General features: G+C 42.1%; 1 protein-coding gene across 6 annotated transcripts in view; it reads right to left on the minus strand.

Moving 5' to 3' along the window:
• Positions 1-8,051: 8,051 nt before the first annotated feature.
• WNT7A (Wnt family member 7A) overlaps positions 8,052-20,480 on the minus strand; it is a 64,543-nt gene continuing 52,114 nt past the window's right edge. For all 6 annotated transcript variants that reach the window (XM_083489391.1, XM_083489393.1, XM_083489392.1 and 3 more), the window contains exon 4: positions 8,052-10,120. In XM_083489391.1, the coding sequence (XP_083345517.1) occupies positions 9,641-10,120 (480 nt within the window). In that variant the 3' untranslated portion in view covers positions 8,052-9,640. The remainder of the gene's footprint in view (positions 10,121-20,480) is intronic.

The raw sequence follows: 20,480 nt of genomic DNA on the forward strand, positions 1-20,480 counted from the left end.
CGGCATGTGCTGCATATAAATGCCTGAAAGCAAACCCATTGCTAGTAGGAGTGCAGGGTAAAATCTGGCTTCCTTTCTCCTACTCTCATGCATACATTTTTCAGATTAGCTCTGCTCCTAAGAGCAATCATTTTTGAATACTGATAGATGAATATTCAAAGCTGAGTCTGAGAGCTGGTGCATTTTTTTAAAGTTCACAAATTGCAAAATGAGAGTGCCACATTCCCTCAAGTAAATGGCTATTCAAATTCAAGGTGCTAAACTGTTTGTTTTAGATCAGGAGATCCATTTCAGATCATATGTAAGCCTATGATTTTACAGGCAAGTTTACTTGCTGATTGAATACTGCTTATTAAACAATTCAAAATCAATAGCCTTGGGCTGCAATCCCATACACACCCAGGGAGCGGTCCTAAGTATGGGAGGCCAGTGTAATTTACACTGGTTTACAGTAAGCTAGCAGAAAGTATTGTTGTTTAGTCGTTTAGTCGTGTCCGACTCTTCATGACCCCATGGACCAGAGCACGCCAGGCACTTCTGGCATAAAGTATACCAGATGGAAACTCTGTTCAGGAGTGGGGCTACTGCTGATCTAAGCCTGGCAGAGAGAAAACAAACCTTTAAAACTGAGTTTGACTTACACCACCTTTTTGTGGCATAAGTCCACTGGGTTGGCAGGTCAGGTGACAGAGCTGTGCAGATTTAGGATCCAGCAAAAGTTCCAGTCTCCCGCACTCAGTTCCTCCTTCTCCTGGAACACTTATTTTTCAGGGCTTATGCCAGCATAAGAGCCACAGGTCTTGGGATGAGGGAGTTATGCCAGCATGCCTCCAGCTGAGACAGGATGGGGGAGTTACAAAGGCACTGCCTGGCTGCATCAGGAATTGGCCGGCTGAGCTGGAGGTCCTCGAGATCCAAACTTGCTCAACCTGGCAGATCCTGGGTTTCAGTTGCCCCCTTATATGGGAAAAAGTCACATTAAGCTCAACAGAGCTTACTTCAAAGTAGACATGTTCTGTAACGGCATAGCTTCAGCATTCTTGGGTTGTTTTTAGAGGTTTTCATCTGTCGTGTTGGGTAGACGTTCCATTGTGTTGGCTTGCTTGCCTTTGCTCCTCCCTCATTTCTTATTATTGTTTTGAATTCTCTTAATGTGCAAGCAAGTTCTAATGCTGTAAGCAGTGGGGTAAAATATATACATAAATAAATAAAAGTGTGTCTTCAAGGAGGTAGTACATCATTGGGCAGGGTCCGAATTGTCCTGGAATGGTGAAATCTTCTGCAAGCTCTCTGGTGTTCAAAAGCACATTCATCCTGCACCCATAGCGGATTAGTCTTGTTGTCATTATCATGTGGACAAAGTGATTCATCGCATTATTCTCCCACCTGGCCTGGAAAGATCCATGACAGCCATCATCAGAAATAGACAGCACTGTTGTGGGAACGTGCCACTCCAGCTGAAAGAACAGCGTAGTTATTGGTGCAAAGTGTTATGGCAGCAGCATGGGAAAACCATCACATCAACCCAATTCAGATCATAGGAAGAGCTCTGCTTGGTCATGTCAAAGGCCTAGCCAATTGTTCTGTCCCAGGCAATGGAGGGAGAGATTCCAACCACAAACCACTAGTCTCAGCTCAGACTCTAGTAAGCAATGCCAGGTCCAGCAGGTCAAAGTCAAAGTGAGGTCAAATTCCCATGAACAGGATCAGCTGAAGTAGAGGTCTGGTTCCATTGAGGTCAGTCAACCAAAGCATAGTATAGATCCGGATAAGCAAAGTCAGGCAAAGCAAAGGTCAAGGTCCAAAATGAGGCACGTAGCACCTTGGACAGCTCCAAGTGGACTATAGGCATCAACTGGGCAGGTTTGAATGTTGTTCCAACAAGCAGCCAATCCAGACTGCAGCTCTCTCTCAACCGCTTGCTCATCCAGATGAGTGGAGCCTCTACTCTTAAAGGGACTCAGGCTATTCTCAGAACCAGTCAGCACGGGGGAAGCTGAGATTCTACTATGGTCCTCAGCTGGAGCCTTCAGAGTCTGAGGAAGATGGCACACTCTCTTCAGGATGGAAAAGTGCTGGCAGGGATGTCAAGGAGTCATTCTGAGTACAAATCCTCCTCCTGGTACAAGATGTCCCCTGTATCCTCGGTCTCTTCCCCTGAATCTTATCCCTGGCTCATGCCACCAGTCCAGCATCTCAAAAGGACCAACCAATGCCTATGGGAAGTCCACAAGGCATAAGAGCAACAGCCCTTTCACGCTGTCGTTCCCCAGAGACTAATATTCAGTGGCATGGTGCTGATTCTGGAGGGAGTATATAGCCAGCATGAGTAGGCAGCAGGGAGGAGAGGTGAGTGGAGGAAGGAGGGGGATGGAGCAAGGGAATGAAAGGAGATATCCTGACCTCCCTGCCCCTGCAATCAGTAGCATAGCAGCAGCCACAGTTGTCTCTGTTAGATTCAAAGTGGTTGAATCGTAGAAGGGCAGGATCAATTATTTTCCACCTTTGATTTAATCCAAGCCAGAGGCAAACTCAGAAGTTTTAATGTTAACTTTATTTTCAAGGTGAACAGCATGAGTCACCCAATGTCATATTCTGAGCCAAGGAATTACAAAGCTCAGAAACATCTTGATCATACCTTAATGAACTTGTTCTCTACTTGTGGCTGTCTGGAATGTCTGAAATGATCTGTTATGGATTGGTATGTGAATTCTCCTTTATGGCAGGAGGGAACTGGAATTGAAAGAGGGTTTGATGCCTTTCATTTGCAGAATCCAGATGTTCTTTAACATGTTGGGATCAAAAAGCTCTCCTCATATAAGGCATCTCAAAACATAGGCAAAGGTCTACAATATGAACTCTTCCATCATTAATCACTATATACGATGCAGTGTGGTAGGACCTACATGCATTTCAACCACCACGAAGACCTACACATTAGTGCAAGTCTCCACACCTACATATTAACCCAACTGCGCTGTGGTTTTGAGTAAATGTGTTCACTTAAGCAAACATGGGTTGTCTGCAGATGCACAAAGATCTTCAGTCACCTTGGTGTTGTGCAACCCTCTGTATGCATTCCTCTTTCACCCACCGAGTCCCACCAACAGGGAAGAGGATAGGAAACTTGCTCACACACATGTCTTGAAAAGACATTCTTCCACACCAAGCAGCTGGTTTATGTGATCCAAGAGATGCACTCCCACATCTTTGCAATGTTGAAGTAAACATTAGGAACAACACTCAGATTATGTGCAAGTAAGATCAATCTGAGTCCCAACATCTTCTGTCAACTCACAAAAGATATCTGGAAGCGGCTCTTAGGATTCACACTGCTTCATTGGTATACCTGATAATAGGACTGGCTGAGCGAATGCTTGAGGTTTTCTGTGGAATCATCTGAGCCTATTCGCATGAAAACTCCACTGGTCTGGTCCTGAGAAACCCATATATATCTATAGCATTCCACATAGGTGTAAGATCAAAGGAAAGCCCCTGCCCCCAGTATTCATCCAGCAGCAAAGTTTCTCCACAGAGTCCTTATGTTCCATACATTTATCGCCTGATCAGCACTGTCAGCTCCACATAACATCAAGCACCAGTAGGAAGAGGGAGAACAAGAGAGAAGCAAAGCATTGATTTGGTTCATGCACGGTCTCCCCCAGTGTTTGCCCACTTAAGAACTGGGTGTGGGCATGACTCAGCTTCCTGCGTGTCACCTGACCAGCATTTCCAGTGAATGGCACTTGAGGTGGGAGCAGGGCCCACAAGCACCTCAGCAGGTGAGCAGCCTTGTGTTCTGCTTGTGAATTCCAGGACTGAGGTTCATACCTTCATTGGAGCATCCATGGCATTCAGGATCATGAATCTGGATGTATAGTAATAATCTGAATGTGAATGTAACTGGCAAAGTATCATAACAACAAGGCAAATTCACTTCATTGGAAATGCAACTATAGCTATGCTGATACAAGCCACACCATGTGCCTTTGCAGCTACATGCATCTTTAGGACTGGGTCTTCCAGTTTGTTTCCATAGTCTTTTCCCTTTGTTTTTATTTATTATTACGACATATCATCTCATAATACTATAGGTGAATGGGTTTTTCTTTTCATTGCTGGTTATTTGTTATACTTGCTATCGAATGGCAGTGATATTTTTGTTGTACTTTTGGTCATTTCTTCAGCCTTCGATACAGTAGAAGGGTGGTACACAAATTATAAATGAAATGAAATATTTGCTTTCAAATATCCCCAGGGTTCCTACAGGGACATTCACTGAACACTTTGTTCATCTGGCAAAAGCCTTTTTGAGGGGAATCCTATCATAAATTGCTATTGTGCCAATCTTTAATAAAGAAAACCCCAAGAGATGGTGAATAATAGGTTGGGGAGAGAGATAAAAAAATACAGAGGTATCTCTTCTTCATGTTTATTTTTCATGCCATTGAGGCATCATCCATCTGTTGCTTCAGATGCCCTGGTTTCCCCTGACTTGTAAGATTGGACCCTGTTATCACTGTATGTCTGTTTTTAATCTGTTTGCTATAATATTTTTTATGCTAAATCTGCATTTAGACTTTTATTTTTATTGTGTTCTATTTTTTTATATTGCTTAGAGATTTTCAAATATTAAGCAATGTTGGTCATTCCAAATAATTTATTTATTTAACAATTAATTCCCAATTAATTCCTCACTGCACAATTTAAAAGGACTGCTAGTTATAAAAGTTTTATTGACTTGAAATACTTCTAAGCAAGAGAGATAGTCCAAACTTTTAAAAGGTTCTGTTCAAGTTAAAGATGATTTCTAAACCTAAATTAGTGAAATATTCATGTACTTTCTCCCTAGTTCATTATGAATTTTCTAAAAATGAATTTTCTTTGTACACACCCGCTTCTTATTGTTGCAAGTAAATCTATTTAAAGAAACCAGATCTTTAGGAGTCATTGAGATAGTTATACACTGTGCATCATTAATGTAAAGATATACAGAAAGAGATAAATTCTACGTAATGCTTTCGTAGAGTAAAAACATACTGCAAATGTAACGGTTGGCGCTTTCTGTAATTCACAAACAATGTCTACATTATTAAATCACATGTCCACTTCACAGACATTTAGCTAATAGTAATTAGTGGACTACATAAAACTTTGAGAATCGGTTCTTATTAATGCAGTGATAGAGTTAGATTTTTCTCAAATCATATTTTGTGGATGAGCCATAAGTTGAAAATCTACTTACTGTCAATTCATTGAACATTTCCTAACCCATAAGGTGCCATCTAAAGACATGGTTCATCCAGTGTTCCTCCTCAGTGCTTTGTAGATTGTAGCTTGAAAACTGTAGAGAATGTAATAAATGGGTGTATATAAAGTGTGACACTATTGAGCCAACCCAGCTTGCAGCTTCATTTCAGGAAAGTTGCACTTGTTGAATTTATGATCAACTGTTCTAACTCATCTTAATGATGTAGATGAGTATATTCCAGGCTTTTAGTTCCATAATTCATTGGTTCTCAAATTTCTTTGGGCTCTCAAATTTGATGAAGCTAAACCACCCCCTCCACTACTCTCATTCCATTCTGGTCCCTTCCAACTCTATGATTCTACAGCATTGTTGTGGCTCCCCTGCAGCGCGGCACCCAGTGCGATTGCACTACTCATGCTAGCCTAAAATGGCCTCTGCTTAAACACCACTGCACAATTCAGCAGATACCGCTCTCATTGCAACCCTGTAACAAGAGATGCTGCACATTAGGAACTTCTGTCTTCTTCTAGGTTATTAAATGGTGAAACTCTCTATCCCATTGAGGATATTGGTGAGCATTAGCCCTAATTCCTTTTACACTTACCCACTCTGTTGTTGGAGGAAGTTGCAGGGAGGAGGCTTGCTTCCAGTGCACTCTTCTGCTCTTTCAACCCAAGTGGTTGTGCCAAGGAACAATTCAAACATTACTTCGATGGTGTGTCTGCTACCAAGAAATTAAGTCCTGCTCTGATCTACATGGCACCATTTTTTTATGAAGTGACCCCCGTGTGGTTCATGTGATTTAAATCATGACTCATAATAAAGCTGTGTTTCCTCACATTCATTTCTGATCTCTCAAATGTAGCCCTTAAGACTAATTTAGAGTGCTAATAGTTCCTAAAGAAGGTAAACTACTGGGCATGTATGCATTCTTGTGATAGTTTTTAATGAGACAGGAAGACCTCACAAATTGACCACTGTCACTAAAGTCCTAGTGTGCATACTTTACCAACTTAAAATGCAGCAAGGTTGTTCCTTCTCTCGATCAAAGCTGTTTTGGGGAAAGATGCATCAAAGCACAGTAAGGTAAAGGTAAAGGACCCCTGAATGGTTAAGTCCAGTCAAAGGCGACTATGGGGATGCGACGCTCATCTCGCTGCAGGCCAAGAGAGTCGGCATTTGTCCACAGACAGCTTTCTGGGTCATGTGGCAAGCATGACTAAAGCACTTCTGGCACAACAGGACACTGTGACAGAAACCAGAGCACACAGAAACGCTGTTTACCTTCCTGCCACAGCGGTACCTATTTATCTACTTGCACTGGTGTGCTTTCGAACTGCTAGGTTGGCAGGAGCTGGGACAGAGCAACAGGAGGCCATCATACAGATTTGAACCGCCAACCTTACGATCAGCAAGCCCAAGAGGCTCAGTGGTTTAGACCACAGCGCCACCCACTCCACAGATCAAAGCACAATATTTCATGAGAAACAGCAGGGCAGACACGGGATAGATATGGGTTGTGGCTAACGTTATATGTACACTGGTTCCCAAACCAGCAGTGGGGGACATACTAGACGCAGGACACACAGCTTCATTTAGAAGTAAATCTCATTGGTTTTAAATGAAAGGTTGGAATAGTGATTGGAATAGCAGCTTTAAGGAGTTGTCAAATTTGATGCAATTGATTTAAAAATTGTTTTATGTTCTACCCCTTCCTAAAGCCTTAGGTGGGGCACAATACAGTCATGTTTATGTCTCTAACAACTAGGTCCTGTATTTCCAATACATCAGTCTGAAATACACTGCCCAGGATTTAAATGGCAGCCTTTTCCATCACATCTCGAAAGATAGGGCGCACATCAGAGCACATTTGATGTGGCTTGAGGGGGCTGCAGCCTTGAAGAGAAATAAGCAGCCCCTCCATGCATGCACACAAGTTCCTTAGGCATGGGGCCCCAGAGGGTTGCATGCACAAGACAAAAAATTGTGGATGTCCAAGACTTCACATAAGCAACCTTCGTATACCTATGTGAAATAGCTTACAGCAGGGATGTCCCTGGTTGATCCTGGTTGATCGCGGGACCCTGATGCCACCCCCCCAAAAAGGCTCAACAACTTTGATTAAGCTTTTCCAAAAGAAAAAAGAAAAAGAGCTGAACAACTCTGGTCAATCCAATGGGTAGATCACTGCCGGGGGTTTTATAGTGGGAGTAGATCACAGTCTCTTGGGAGTTGGACAGTCCTGGCTTACATCATGCAACAGATTTTCATGTACAATTTTTTACATTTCCTTGTATGAGTTTCTTCCATGAAAGTTTCTCTGGATATAATGTGGAAAGGGGTCCCATTAGTTTCATCTTGGAATCAGGATGTGAAATAGCAAAAGTCAATTACATACTCGGGGGAACGAATTTTCCGTGATCCTGGTGGAATGATCACAACAATTCCCCCAAAGCAAAACAATTTAATTGAACATAATTGCAGAAGAAAATCTTAGGGATAAGAAAGGAAATGCCACAGTGCAGGAACTGAACACACACAAAAAGTAATGGGGGCCTGATTGAAAGTTTGTCTAAAATGTGACTTGATCTTTTTCACTAAGAACCTTCCGAGAGGGAAAGAGTAGGGCAAATGCCAAAAACTAGTTGGACAAAACCCGTAAGCTTTGTGTCTTATCTATGAGAATCAGTCTATGCGTGTCATGCTAGTTTTTACAGTCATAGTCTACAGTCTTGCACTGATAAAATCAAATTTGACAGTAGCACAATATAGAGGTTTAACTGACAGCACACACAGCACATTTGCTAGTCATAACGCCACAGTTTAATGACTGATGCATCTGGGAAGCTAATTCAGATTTTTTTCTGAATGGGATAAAGGAGCATCCAGTTAATACCAACCATGAATTCAAACCATGTGACAAAACTGATGCTACATACCCTGTTCTTGTTCTGCATATTCTGCAAATTGAACTGCAGGAAAAGAGCCACGTTGTACATACATCCGGAGAGAAAATTCATTCTGTATTTTGTACATCCACCAGTAACAACTGAATGCATCCAGCTTGCTACTTTCAGGTCAACAAAGTAATCAGCCTTTATCTGTTAAATAGCCTAACAATTACAAATTGTGTGCCTGTTTTGAGAAAAAGTACAGGTTATAGAATTATACAAGCAGACATAGTATAAATAAAATATTCATATAAAAATAGTCTCTTACAAAATATACTCTTTTATCCTATGGTTCATTTTCCAAAGATGGAAACTTGTCTGGAGTTTTGCATTTATGTGTGATGCATTATTTCCAACTGGATTTATGTAATGCTCCTTAAAATAAAATAAAAAAACTGGACAGGTTATGCACTGGTATCTAGGTGAAGATGAATATCGGTTTGAGATTCCAGACAACTAGCAGCAAACAGCCAAACAAATTATAAAAGATGCCTGCTTTTGTACTTAACATCTATTATTGCAGGAAAAAACATCCTGCAATTCCAACTAGTAGAAATATCTGAGTAAACAATAATATATACAGCTCAAGGGTGTCCCCTCCTTTCCATATCTACAAAATTATTCCACAAAAAAAGCAGGCTATCTAAATGCAGAATGGTTTTCAAAAATGTCGGTAGAGTTCTTTTTAATTAAATAAATTAATATTAGCTTTATCTGGATAAATTGTTAAATATTGCTATTATTATTATGCCCAGATGTCCCAAATCCCTGTGCTAAAATATCTGCAGCACGACAAAAAGGCAGATAAACCAGTGTTTATATGGAAAACATCAACAATCCTACTTGCAGTAGCACATTGTCTGAAAAAAACGGAAAGACAGAAGGACCAGCAGAAGCTTTTCACAAGTGTAGAAATCCCTAAATCTGCTTAATCCACTCTCTTTAAGTTGAAATTCACACTGGCGCATTGTCACCCCATCCTGTGCAAAGACCATGTTTAAGAATTGTTTCTTCCCCCAGCCCTCTCTTTATGCGTGGTGCCTTTCAATCTCTCACTCATCCAGTCCCAAAGAGCCCCTTGCCTTGGTCTGGACATGGGCTTTTTCCCTTAAGGCAGTCAATAAATTATGTTCTGAAGGCGCAGACTATCTGAGAGCATTTCCCCCCACTTTTTTTTTTTGTATTAGGTGACTTGTTTGTTTCTGTTTCCTTTTTTTAAAAAAGTCTGGTGTTGTTTTTGGACTATTTCTCTAAGTCTTTGATGGGTCTCCACTTAAGCGCTGATATATTAAGAGGGGAAGATGGGATCCATTTGCTGGTTTTCCTTTTGGAAACAGTGTGGGTCTTTGCTACAGTCGTGTGTAGGTGCACTGAGCTTATGTGCAAAAAAAAATGTGTTTATTCCAAGGCTGTAGGTTCCCCCTCCCAAGCCACACTTTCATTTACAGGTGTACACTTCTGTTCTTTCACTGCACGTATTACATTTAACATAACAGCACCAATGAAATTTACAGTTGCACTGCCACACTCTTGAATACTGATGAGTATTATAACCTCGACCGCAACACATCAGGTCACAGCCATTGGTCTGCTGGGCTGTTTTGTTGCACATTCTGCCCTGTGTTCCCACACTTCCAGTGACAGGGTCCTCTTCACAGTAGTTAGGCGATTTCTCTATGTACACTAAATCTGTATCCATGGGTTTGCGGTAGGAGAGTGGTTTCTTTATCTTAAGAAAAGTTGGGCGTTTATTACGACTTGCCCTCACTGGTTCAACCTGAACGGCTTCGTTGTATTTGTCCTTAAGGATGTAGCCCAGCTCCCTGAATTTAGGAAGAGTTGTCCAGCATGTCTTAGTAGTACATGATCCCGACACCCCGTGGCACTTGCATTCCAACTTCATGTTCTCTTCAAGGATCTAGAGTAAAAGGAGGAGAGGGTGTTATATTTAAAACCACAAGAGAGAATGGAGAAGAAGGGTGGTGCACTTAAATCTGTTTCAGAATATGCAATAAGGACCCCTGACCATTAGGTCCAGTCGTGGCCGACTCTGAGGTTGCGGCGCTCATCTCGCTTTATTGGCCGAGGGAGCCGGCGTACAGCTTCCGGGTCATGTGGCCAGCATGACTAAGACGCTTCTGGCAAACCAGAGCAGCGCACGGAAACAGTTTACCTTCCCGCCAGCACTGGCGTGCTTTCGAACTGCTAGGTTGAATATGCAATACTAAGCTCTAATTTCAAAAGTTCTTTATCTTCATAATTACAATGAAGAACAAATGGTAAAAACCAGGCCAGGCTTAAAACACACAATGATGCTTATGGAGCCATTTAATCTAAAAATGCAGCAAACACAGCTTTTGTTGATAAAGGAAACATTGGTTAAGTCTTTAAAACCACTTGCAATATAGTGGGCCAGTGTAACTAGAGCATTACAGGAATCCCAGAGATGGATAACATCCATTTTTTGTAGATGGTGTTGAGGATAATTCTGTACAAGTTTATTTGCCCTTATTTTTCTAGCTTTACACCTTATGTAGTTGTGCTACAAAGTCTACCAACTGGTGTCTTGACCAATGTTTAGAATGTGTTGCCCTAATCTAGAGACCCCTTGTAGGGACAGGGATGCCTACAGAAACAACAAAGACCCTCATCACACCTTCAAGCAGCTTTTAAATAAATAAATAAACAAACAAACAAATAAATAAATTTATACCCCACCCATCTGGCTGGGTTTCTGGCTCGGTCAAGCATTGCAATATGCTTCAAAGGCTCAGCAAAAAGAAATGGGAGACAGGAGCAATCTAACATGCAGTGTACGCTCGGGTTGCGAACATGATCCGTGCGGGAGGCACGTTTGCACCCCACAGTGTCTGCAACCCGCAGCGCCGCATCTGCACATGTGTGGGTTGCGATTCGGCGCATCTGCGCATGCTCAAAGCACGATTTAGTGCCTCTGAGCATGCGCGAGCACCAAAACCTGGAAGTAACCCATTCTGGTACTTCTGGGTTTTGGAGTGTCCGTAACCCGAAAATGCGCAACCTGAAGCATCTGTAACCCGAGGTATGACTGTACATCTATTTTACAATTGGCACAGACTGTACTTTTTGCATTTCATGGCCTACATTTTTTCTTTTCACATGTTTGTGCTTAAATAAACCTGCCATCTGAGGATAGCACTTTCTGCATCTACTCCATGATGCCTTACATAATATGTCTTCAAGGTGCTATAAGACTCCCTTTTGTTTTTACTACAATAGTCCAACATAGCTACATCCTCTGAAAATTAAATCTCTCTGTTTCAGGTGGTATAACTTACCCTGAAATTTAAATGCTGTTGTTTTGAATTCTAGCTAGCCGTGTGGCTTTGTTCAGAGCAGTCTACACTTTTACAGCGCCCAAGTTCCAATTCAGCCCATGAACAGACAGTGACCACAGAGGGAATAAACAGCTCCATTGGAAAGAGCTGAGTAAGCTGCTGCAATGGATCAACAGCTGAAAGGACTTGTGACATGTGTTGAGCTTGCTGTTCTCTGTGATGTATCTTGATGCCAGCTGGAACCAGCTTTGAGACCTTTCTCGTCTAAAAGCGGGGCTGGGCACATGTTGCCATGCCCAAGTTTTCATTCATATCAAAGTGCGAGTCAGACTATCTTTTTTTAGGGACAGGTTATGAGTTTCGCATCTAGGGATATCCAGTTAGAGGAGCTCAACTAAGTAACTAGGAGTGGGAGAGATTATTGCCTGGCACCCTGGAGATCTGCCAGCAGGCAAGTGTAGTTAGTTCCTTTGTAGATGGCAACTGCTCACATCTAACTTCTGTGTGTTCTCAAAGCTCACTGCAATTGTTTCAAAAACACATGCTTCCTGGTCTAGCACTAGTTCCCCTTTTCATTTACCCCTCCAGTTTTGAAGTCCTGATGTCTTCGGTGAAAACATTCCTCTCCTCTTTGCACACACCCCTCCAACCACTTCATTGTTAATTTTGTCTGACAAACAATACAACAACTTTAATAAACTTTGGCATATTAGTATTCTTGTCACATTCCACAAGTTCCTCTCAGGTGCCTGTCCCCTTTTTTCAAAGTCTTGGCAATATGACAAGAGCAAAGAACTAACATAGATTACTGGTTTCCAGGCAGGTCCCAGTCCCAGTTAGCAATAGCCAAAATATACTCGAAGACTTCTGTAATACAATTTACACTATTTCTGTTGTTTTTGTAACCATCACCACCACTGGGTTAGCTGTGTTAGTCTGTTGCAGCAAAAGCAACAGAGTATTGTGGCACCCTAAAGACTTAACACATTTAATATGGCATAAATGTTTGTCATCCAGAGTCCACGAACGCTTGGCCCATAATAAATGTGTTGGTCTTTAAAATGCTTCAAGGCTCGTTATTGTTATGCTTTTCTATTGTATCTTTCAGTGAACAAAGTGCCTTCCTGCCACCCTTTGACACAGGCTAGTCTGAGAGACACTGACTTGCTTAAGGTTACCAAGTGACCTTCATGACTGAACAGGAATGTTAAGCTGCATTTTGACCCAAATCCAAACCCCACACCCTATTATTGCGATCTTCCTGGTCCCAGCAGAGCCTGAAAGGCTTGACTAGTTTGCCACAGGTAATAGTTCAAATTATACCAGCATATAATAATAAACACAGCAAGATGTGCAGTCTTCAAATTGCAAGCTTGCTTACACACACACACACACACACACACACACACACACACACAGTTCCAGCAGCAAACCTGTGGTTTGAAAGCAAAAGGTTTAGGCTATTCTAAATGCTGATATAAGCAGTCCTTTAAACCTTGCCCACATTTTCTCTAAGCCTCTGGGATGAATTGATGGCACTTGTTAATCTATCCATCTGTCTCTTCTCCCCCCTCAACTAATTAGCATCAAAAATTTAGGTGTGTGCACTGTGTATTATCTATAAGTAATCAAAATTGAACTATGGTATTCTATACTTAATGCATAGCAATTCCACTCTATTTCTAATCACCATTGAGAACATACAATCAAGAGTTTAAACCCTTGATTTCTTTTCTTCTGTTTCATTCTCTACTGTACTACACTTCCACTAAGGAAAAATACATTCTGGGGATGGCGCATACATGCAAAAATGTGTACACCCAAACCAACCCCTTGGAGCTGCCCCTTACCTTCCAAACAAGCCAGAGAGCTTTTAGGTTTTGGGAGGCTCTCGCAAGATCTCGCAGGGCCATCTGAGCTTCCACAAGATTTCTCAGCAACCTCCCCAAGCCCAGTAAGCAAGTCAGAGACTTTAAAAGTGTTTTCCACACCCAGAGAATAGGAGCTTTCAAGATCTCCACTTTGCGTGCAATTGATTTGTGGGAGTTCAACCAGCCAGCTTTCAACCACATAAGGTTGAAATGGGGCAAATTAATTGCATGCAAGATACGATTATACTGTACATGCAAATTCCCCTCAATTGAAAGCAAATCCATGTACTTTAGGGCCTGTCTGTTAACATCAGGTTTTGTTGACAGGTAAGAGCCACTTCGGCCAAAATGGAAGTGGTGCAAATGAACACGTTGTGGCTTAACTAATGAAGAAATCCCAGCCTGCTCAACAGCGAAGAAGCCATGCAGCCATATTTTGCCTTATCTGTGCAATTTAGGGGTGTTTGAAGCTGAAAGGGCAAAGCTACACATCAGAATAAAAAATTCCCTAAAAAGTGGTGATGGTGACACACTTGGCTAACATTACCACTTTCCCCAAAGAGGAAAGAACCATCAAATATGTTGTTGAAACTGGCCATCCAGGATTTCAGGACACCTTTGACACATTATCCCTGTCCTCCTAAATTTAGGTATGACTAATGGCCTATGGTTTTCAACTGGACTTCATCCTACTTGATTGATTTTTGAAGGTGTTTTTATTCTGTATTTCACCACAACCATCACATGGAAAATAAAATGCAACAAAACATAATACATAATAAAGCCATTAAAACCAATTCACAGAGAATTAGTTGTACTCCTAATAATAATAATAATAATAATAATAATAATAATAATAATAATTTTATTGTTTATACCCCACCCATCTGGCTGGGTTTGCCCAGTCACTCTGGGTGGCTTCCAGCAAAATAATAATAAAATGTTAGACATTAAAAGCTTCCCTGAACAGCGCTGCTTTCAGACGTTTTCTAAAAGTTGCCATTGCCCATGACTACGGTCAGGGGCATTAGGGATTTGCAATAATTTGTTATAAAAAGCCTACGAGTCCCCCCCCCCCCTTTGCTATTTGCCTGTGTCATTTGACAAGAGAAAACAAGTAAAGGGATATTTTAATGTGTTTTTTGTAGTTGTTGTTAACTGGATTTCTTACCTACCCTTCACCATAAGGTCCCAGTGTAGGTTTCAACAATATAAACATGCATGATTGAAATCAGTTGAAACCATTTACAATCAGAATAATATTGAGGGATATAGATAGATGTCAATATCAGGTGTCAACGACCAGGACAAAGATGTACGTCTTTAGTAGGTTTGAATCAAGAAATGCACTCAGTACTGTTCTGCTTACACTTGGGGAAGGGTGAGGAGGTGATTTTTGCCAATTCCTCCACCCCCTACAGCCCTCTGTGTATCCTGCAAAACTTCTCAAGAGTTGAGGGTTCTTAGAGCCTGGGACAACATGGAAAGTGATGCTGTGGGCTGGAACTATCAAAACCACTCCCTTTCTGTGAGGAACCTCTGCTGGTTCCCAGTTTCCTCTGTTAATCGAAGGAGCAAGTCTGGATCCAACCCATTACATTTATGGATACAGCATAAATTAGAAATTGAAGTTTAGCATTTAACTTTTAAAAGGAATAGATTCGTTCCTTCATTTTCCAAAATCAGCTTTCAAGTTTTTAATATATTATTGCTACTGTTTGTTACTTAAGCTTGATTTATCTTTAAGCTGCTTTCTGTAGTTAAAAGCTACTACTTTGATAGTTTGTATTTAAGTCATCTTCTTCCACCGACACCAATATACATCTATCATAGATAAATCATCACATATCACATTTCACCCCTCCCATACCCAAGAATCTCCTGACCATCTCCTGATGATCTCTGCTGACTCCACAGAGAAGAGGAGGCGTGTCCTGCCTATTTACTTATTCTGCCCAGCAACATATCTGTGTGTGTGTGAGAGAGAGTCAGTCAGTCAGTGTATCGGAGAGAGTGAGAGTGTTAGAGATCCTAGAGATTAGATTGCTGCTAAGAGCAGCTGCAGACTCTCAGTGTAGCATTGCTTTATGCTCAGAATATACAGCTCTGTATATAGTTTTGTACCATAGTTGTAGTTATAGAATAAACGGAAGATATTTTACAGAGCTGCTCTCCGAGTGGTTTATACTCTGCAAGACTCTGCAAAACTCTGCTGCGCAACGACTGAAGTATTGAGACAGTGAATCCGGTGCTCTCAGCTCTAAGCTGTGAGTCCACAGCACTGTGACCGTTTCCTGCGGGAAGGAGGTCTCTGGCGGTGCTACCCAGCTCGCCCAGCCCAGTCGGGGTTGAGGTGCAAGAGTCCAGTTGGTGCACTGGCTCTAGGGCGATGCTGACATCGGTTATGGGCCCAGTCGTTGTTCCAGTCGTCTGACCTGGCGTTGTCCCAGTCATCCAAGGCGTCCCAGTCGTCCCAGTCGCCAGAGGTTTCTGTTGCTGATTGCCGGACGGTGGAACGGATGCTGCATGCTGGACTGATTTGCGGTGCCCAGAAGCAGAGCTGTTTGGAGCAGAGTGTTCAAGCTGCCGCTGTTGCTGTTGCTGCTGCTTGATTTATGGAGGTATGTTGCTGACTGCCAAAGGAAGAAGATAGCATCCCTGTTTGCCTGTTAATTGCGCTCTGAGTGGGAGAGAGAGTGGCTGAAGGAGTCAAGGCTTTATCTGTGTTGCACGAGGGAAGTGTCTTGCTCTAAGTAATAGCAGACATGGCCTGTGCACATTCTGGCCAGATGGCTCTGTCCTTTCCCCTCCTTAAGCCTGAAAACTATGGAGTTTGGCAAGTAAAGATGAAAGCGCTTTTACAGAGGGAAAAGCTATTTCACACGATAGAAGATGACCCTCCAGATAAGGATGATGATGATTGGGCTGAGTGGCATGCTGCAGATATGAAAGCCCGAGGGACAATTATTTTGAGTGTTTCAGACCACTTGCTGGTGAACCTAGAGGGTCAAGAGACTGCACAAGCTGTTTGGCATAAGTTGAGAGATATGCATCTGAGACAGAATGCTGGTTCCAGTGTGATTTTCTTTAAGAAGCTGTGCAGGCTGCAGTTGGAGAAAGGTGGTGATTTGCCTAACCATCTATCTCAATTAAAGCGTCTCAGACAGGACCTTGTTCAGCGAGACCTGGCTATTTCAGAGGCTGTGTTTGCAATGCTTATGATCAATAGCCTAGATGAGTCTTATGATGGAGTGGCTGCCCAGATTTCCACGATGCCTTCTGACCGGCTAACAGAAGATTATGTGTCTAGTGTGCTTCTGAATGAGTGGGATCGCAGACAGGCTGTTAAAGAAAGCCGGGACAATGGTGCTGTTAAAAATGTGCTTGAAAATGTGCCTGAGTCTTCAGCAGGGGAAAGTGAAAGTGAAACTGCTGCTGTTAAAGCTTTGAAATTGAAGCGGTGCTTTTCGTGTGGAGCACAAGGCCATTTGAGTTTCCAGTGCAAGAAGTCTTCAAAGAAGAAGGGAAACTTCAGAGGCAGAGGGGGAGGAGGAAGAAATCCCCAAGCACCTGCTACTTCAAAGGCCTTGATCTCTCGCTGTTCCAGTCAACGTGGGCGGAGTTTCTTCGTGGTCGACTCTGGCTGTTCAAACCACGTGGCCAAAGATAAGAATCTCTTTGTTCAGCTTGAGAAGCAAGAGAAAGCAATTCATCAAGCAGATGGGACAGTTCTCACAAGTGTGGCTCAGGGAACTGTGTTCTTAAAGAGCCTGAATGCAACTATTAAGAATGTCCTGTATGCACCTGATGTTCAGGACAATTTGTTGAGTGTTTCCCAGCTTGATCGTCAAGGGTTTAAGGTGGTGTTTGCTAAATCTCGCTGTGAAATTCTTAGAGATGGCAAGCTCATTCTGTATGCAAAATGTGTAAATGGATTGTACCAATTGACTTTTGTTTCAGGTACAGGCACTGCAGAAGCAACTGAGAAAGAGTGTTGCAATTTGTCTGTAGATAAGAATGAGAAGTTGCATGACCAATGTATTCATTATTATCACCGTATTTATGCTCATCTGAATTTCCAGGCTGTGGCAAAAATGCCTGATATGGTTCAGGGTATGAGGTTGAAAGAATGTCCCTACCACATGAAATGTGTTTCTTGTGCAGAGAATAAGGCAAGGCAAGCTCCCAAAGGTACAGAGTCTGGGAGAGAGGCCAAGAAACCATATGAAGTCATTCATGCAGACTTAGTGGGGCCTCTAGCGCTCTCTAGAGGCAATTCAAGGTTTTTCATGGTTCTGATTGACTCCTATTCAAAATATGTTTGGGTCTATGTGCTGCAGAAAAAGTCTGAAGCCTTTACCAAGTTTCGCCAGTTTTGTAAATGGCTCAGAAATGTACGTTTTCTTTTCACAGACAGGGGTGGAGAGTTTTGTTCAGAAGAGTTTGAGAGTTTTCTTTCTGAACAGGGCATTGAGCATAGGACCGCCACGCCCAGGTCACCCTGGCAGAATGGTTTATGTGAGAGAGTGAACCAAACCCTGCAGCAAGGAATCAGAACGCTGTTACATGATTCGGGGCTACCCAATCCTTTTTGGGCTGAAGCTCTTTCATTTTTCTGTCACGTGTATAACAGGAGTTACCAGTCTAGTATAAATTGCACCCCATATGAGATGCTTCACGGAAGAAAGCCATGTGTAAAGCATTTTAAAATTTTTGGTTCGCAGGTTTGGGTGCACACCTCGCAAGGTGACAAACTGAGCAAGCGTGGAGAACATGGCATTTTCCTAGGTTATGAGAAAGGGTCTTATCGTGTTCTGATCACAGACACGAAAACCATAAGGCTGACCAGGAGTATTGATGACAATCCACAATGGGACAGAGTTGGCGTTTTTCAGTATCATCCCATTTGTGATGATGGTGCAAAAGGGGCAAAGAAAGTTAAGAGAGAGGCAAGTGTTGTTGGTGGTGATAATTCTGATGCCAATGTAGTTCCAGATGATGGCACAGATTATCAGAGTCCAAAAGCCTCAGGTGAGTCTGACGCTGACTCAGACTTAGCAGCTTCATATACTTTAGCTCCCCATTCTCCCAAAGAGGAGGAAGCACCAGAACAAGAGAATCAGAGAGTTTTGCGCAGATCTGAGAGAACAACCAAGGGTGTACCACCGAAAAGGTTTTCTGAAGAGTTTGCAAAGACTGCGGTCACGAGCAACTCTGGTGGAGTTTTCAAACCTAGCATGAAGTGTGCTGAGAGTAGTAGCACAAAACGCTTTATTTATTTCCTTACCTGATATTTGAAGGAAAGCGTGTATTTGAGTTCTGAAAAATGGTTTGTTCAAATCTGCCTAATTAGAGATGTCAATTTGTATTTGAGAGGAAGAAATGTGTATGAAGATTTTTGTAGAAGCTGCTTATTCAATGGTATTGTAAAAGTGTGTTATATGCTGGGAAGAAAGATACCTGCAAATATGTTAACCAAGGTTGTAAGCAGAGAACAACTTTTGGAATGTATGTGTAAATTGCAGTTATGTTAAAGATTCTTGAAATGGTCGGATGAAATGGGGGAGGATGAGGAGATTTCACCCCTCCCATACCCAAGAATCTCCTGACCATCTCCTGATGATCTCTGCTGACTCCACAGAGAAGAGGAGGCGTGTCCTGCCTATTTACTTATTCTGCCCAGCAACATATCTGTGTGTGTGAGAGAGAGAGTCAGTCAGTCAGTGTATCGGAGAGAGTGAGAGTGTTAGAGATCCTAGAGATTAGATTGCTGCTAAGAGCAGCTGCAGACTCTCAGTGTAGCATTGCTTTATGCTCAGAATATACAGCTCTGTATATAGTTTTGTACCATAGTTGTAGTTATAGAATAAACGGAAGATATTTTACAGAGCTGCTCTCCGAGTGGTTTATACTCTGCAAGACTCTGCAAAACTCTGCTGCGCAACGACTGAAGTATTGAGACAGTGAATCCGGTGCTCTCAGCTCTAAGCTGTGAGTCCACAGCACTGTGACCGTTTCCTGCGGGAAGGAGGTCTCTGGCGGTGCTACCCAGCTCGCCCAGCCCAGTCGGGGTTGAGGTGCAAGAGTCCAGTTGGTGCACTGGCTCTAGGGCGATGCTGACAGTTTTCAGCTATGTAAACAACTTCTAGAAAAAAAGTGAAGAGTTGTCTGCTATTACATACCCACCAAGGCTAAAGTAAAAGCCAACAGGCTTATCAAGAGCAATTTTCTGACCAATCAAAATAGAAAGCCTATGAGAATAAATTACTGAAGTAGTTGTAAATCCTTTTCATTGGATATATTTTATGTTGGACAAACACACCATTATAAGGATGTCTTCCCAAGGCTGAATCATGAGCTGCTTCCTTGGAAATGAACCTCAAAGAAATCAATGGGACTAACTTCTGAATAAATATAATTGGGGGAAAGTGTATGTTTTAAGACTTAAATGTTGAGGAGACTATAATTGCTGTGATTCTTCTGAGAAAATTCCATCTGCAACTGCAAAATTGAAATAGCATCCTAATTCCATTTTTTATGGAGAGTCCTTAAAAAGACAAAGGTCGTGGATCTACATGTCTAGGGGATAACATAGCCATCAGCTTCTTTGACATTTGGTTTTTCTCCTCAGCAATATACGTGGCTAGATGGGAAACTTCAAATAAACCTCTGGCTATGCAAGCAGTTCTCCAACATACACATGCCTACAGCTCCTTTGGAATCTAGCCATAAAACTCAAAAGGTTTGAAAGCAAAGATCAGCAATGCTAATCAAACAACAGCAAAGTGAAGGGGAGAAAAACAATTTTAAATGGCGAGATTAACACCTGAGCTTCAAGGCCTAGGTGGCTTTGCTGCTGATACCATAATATCACTTGATTCCAGAGGTATCAGAGCAGCCTCAGTCAGTTTTTAATTATTCAACAGTAGGATGTTCTTCTAGACTTCCTGGAGTCTATGGTAATTTTCAAAAGTTCCAGACACGTGAGGGCATTGAAAGCTTCTTTTTCTTTTTTTGCTGGCATGACTTGAGATAGCTGAGTGCTATAGCACATATTTTTGGTTACCATGGTTGTACATCAGATTTTTTT

This window comes from Podarcis liolepis, assembly GCF_965112155.1.
Source record: "Podarcis liolepis genome assembly, chromosome: 2".
NCBI classification, from domain to species: domain Eukaryota; kingdom Metazoa; phylum Chordata; class Lepidosauria; order Squamata; family Lacertidae; genus Podarcis; species Podarcis liolepis.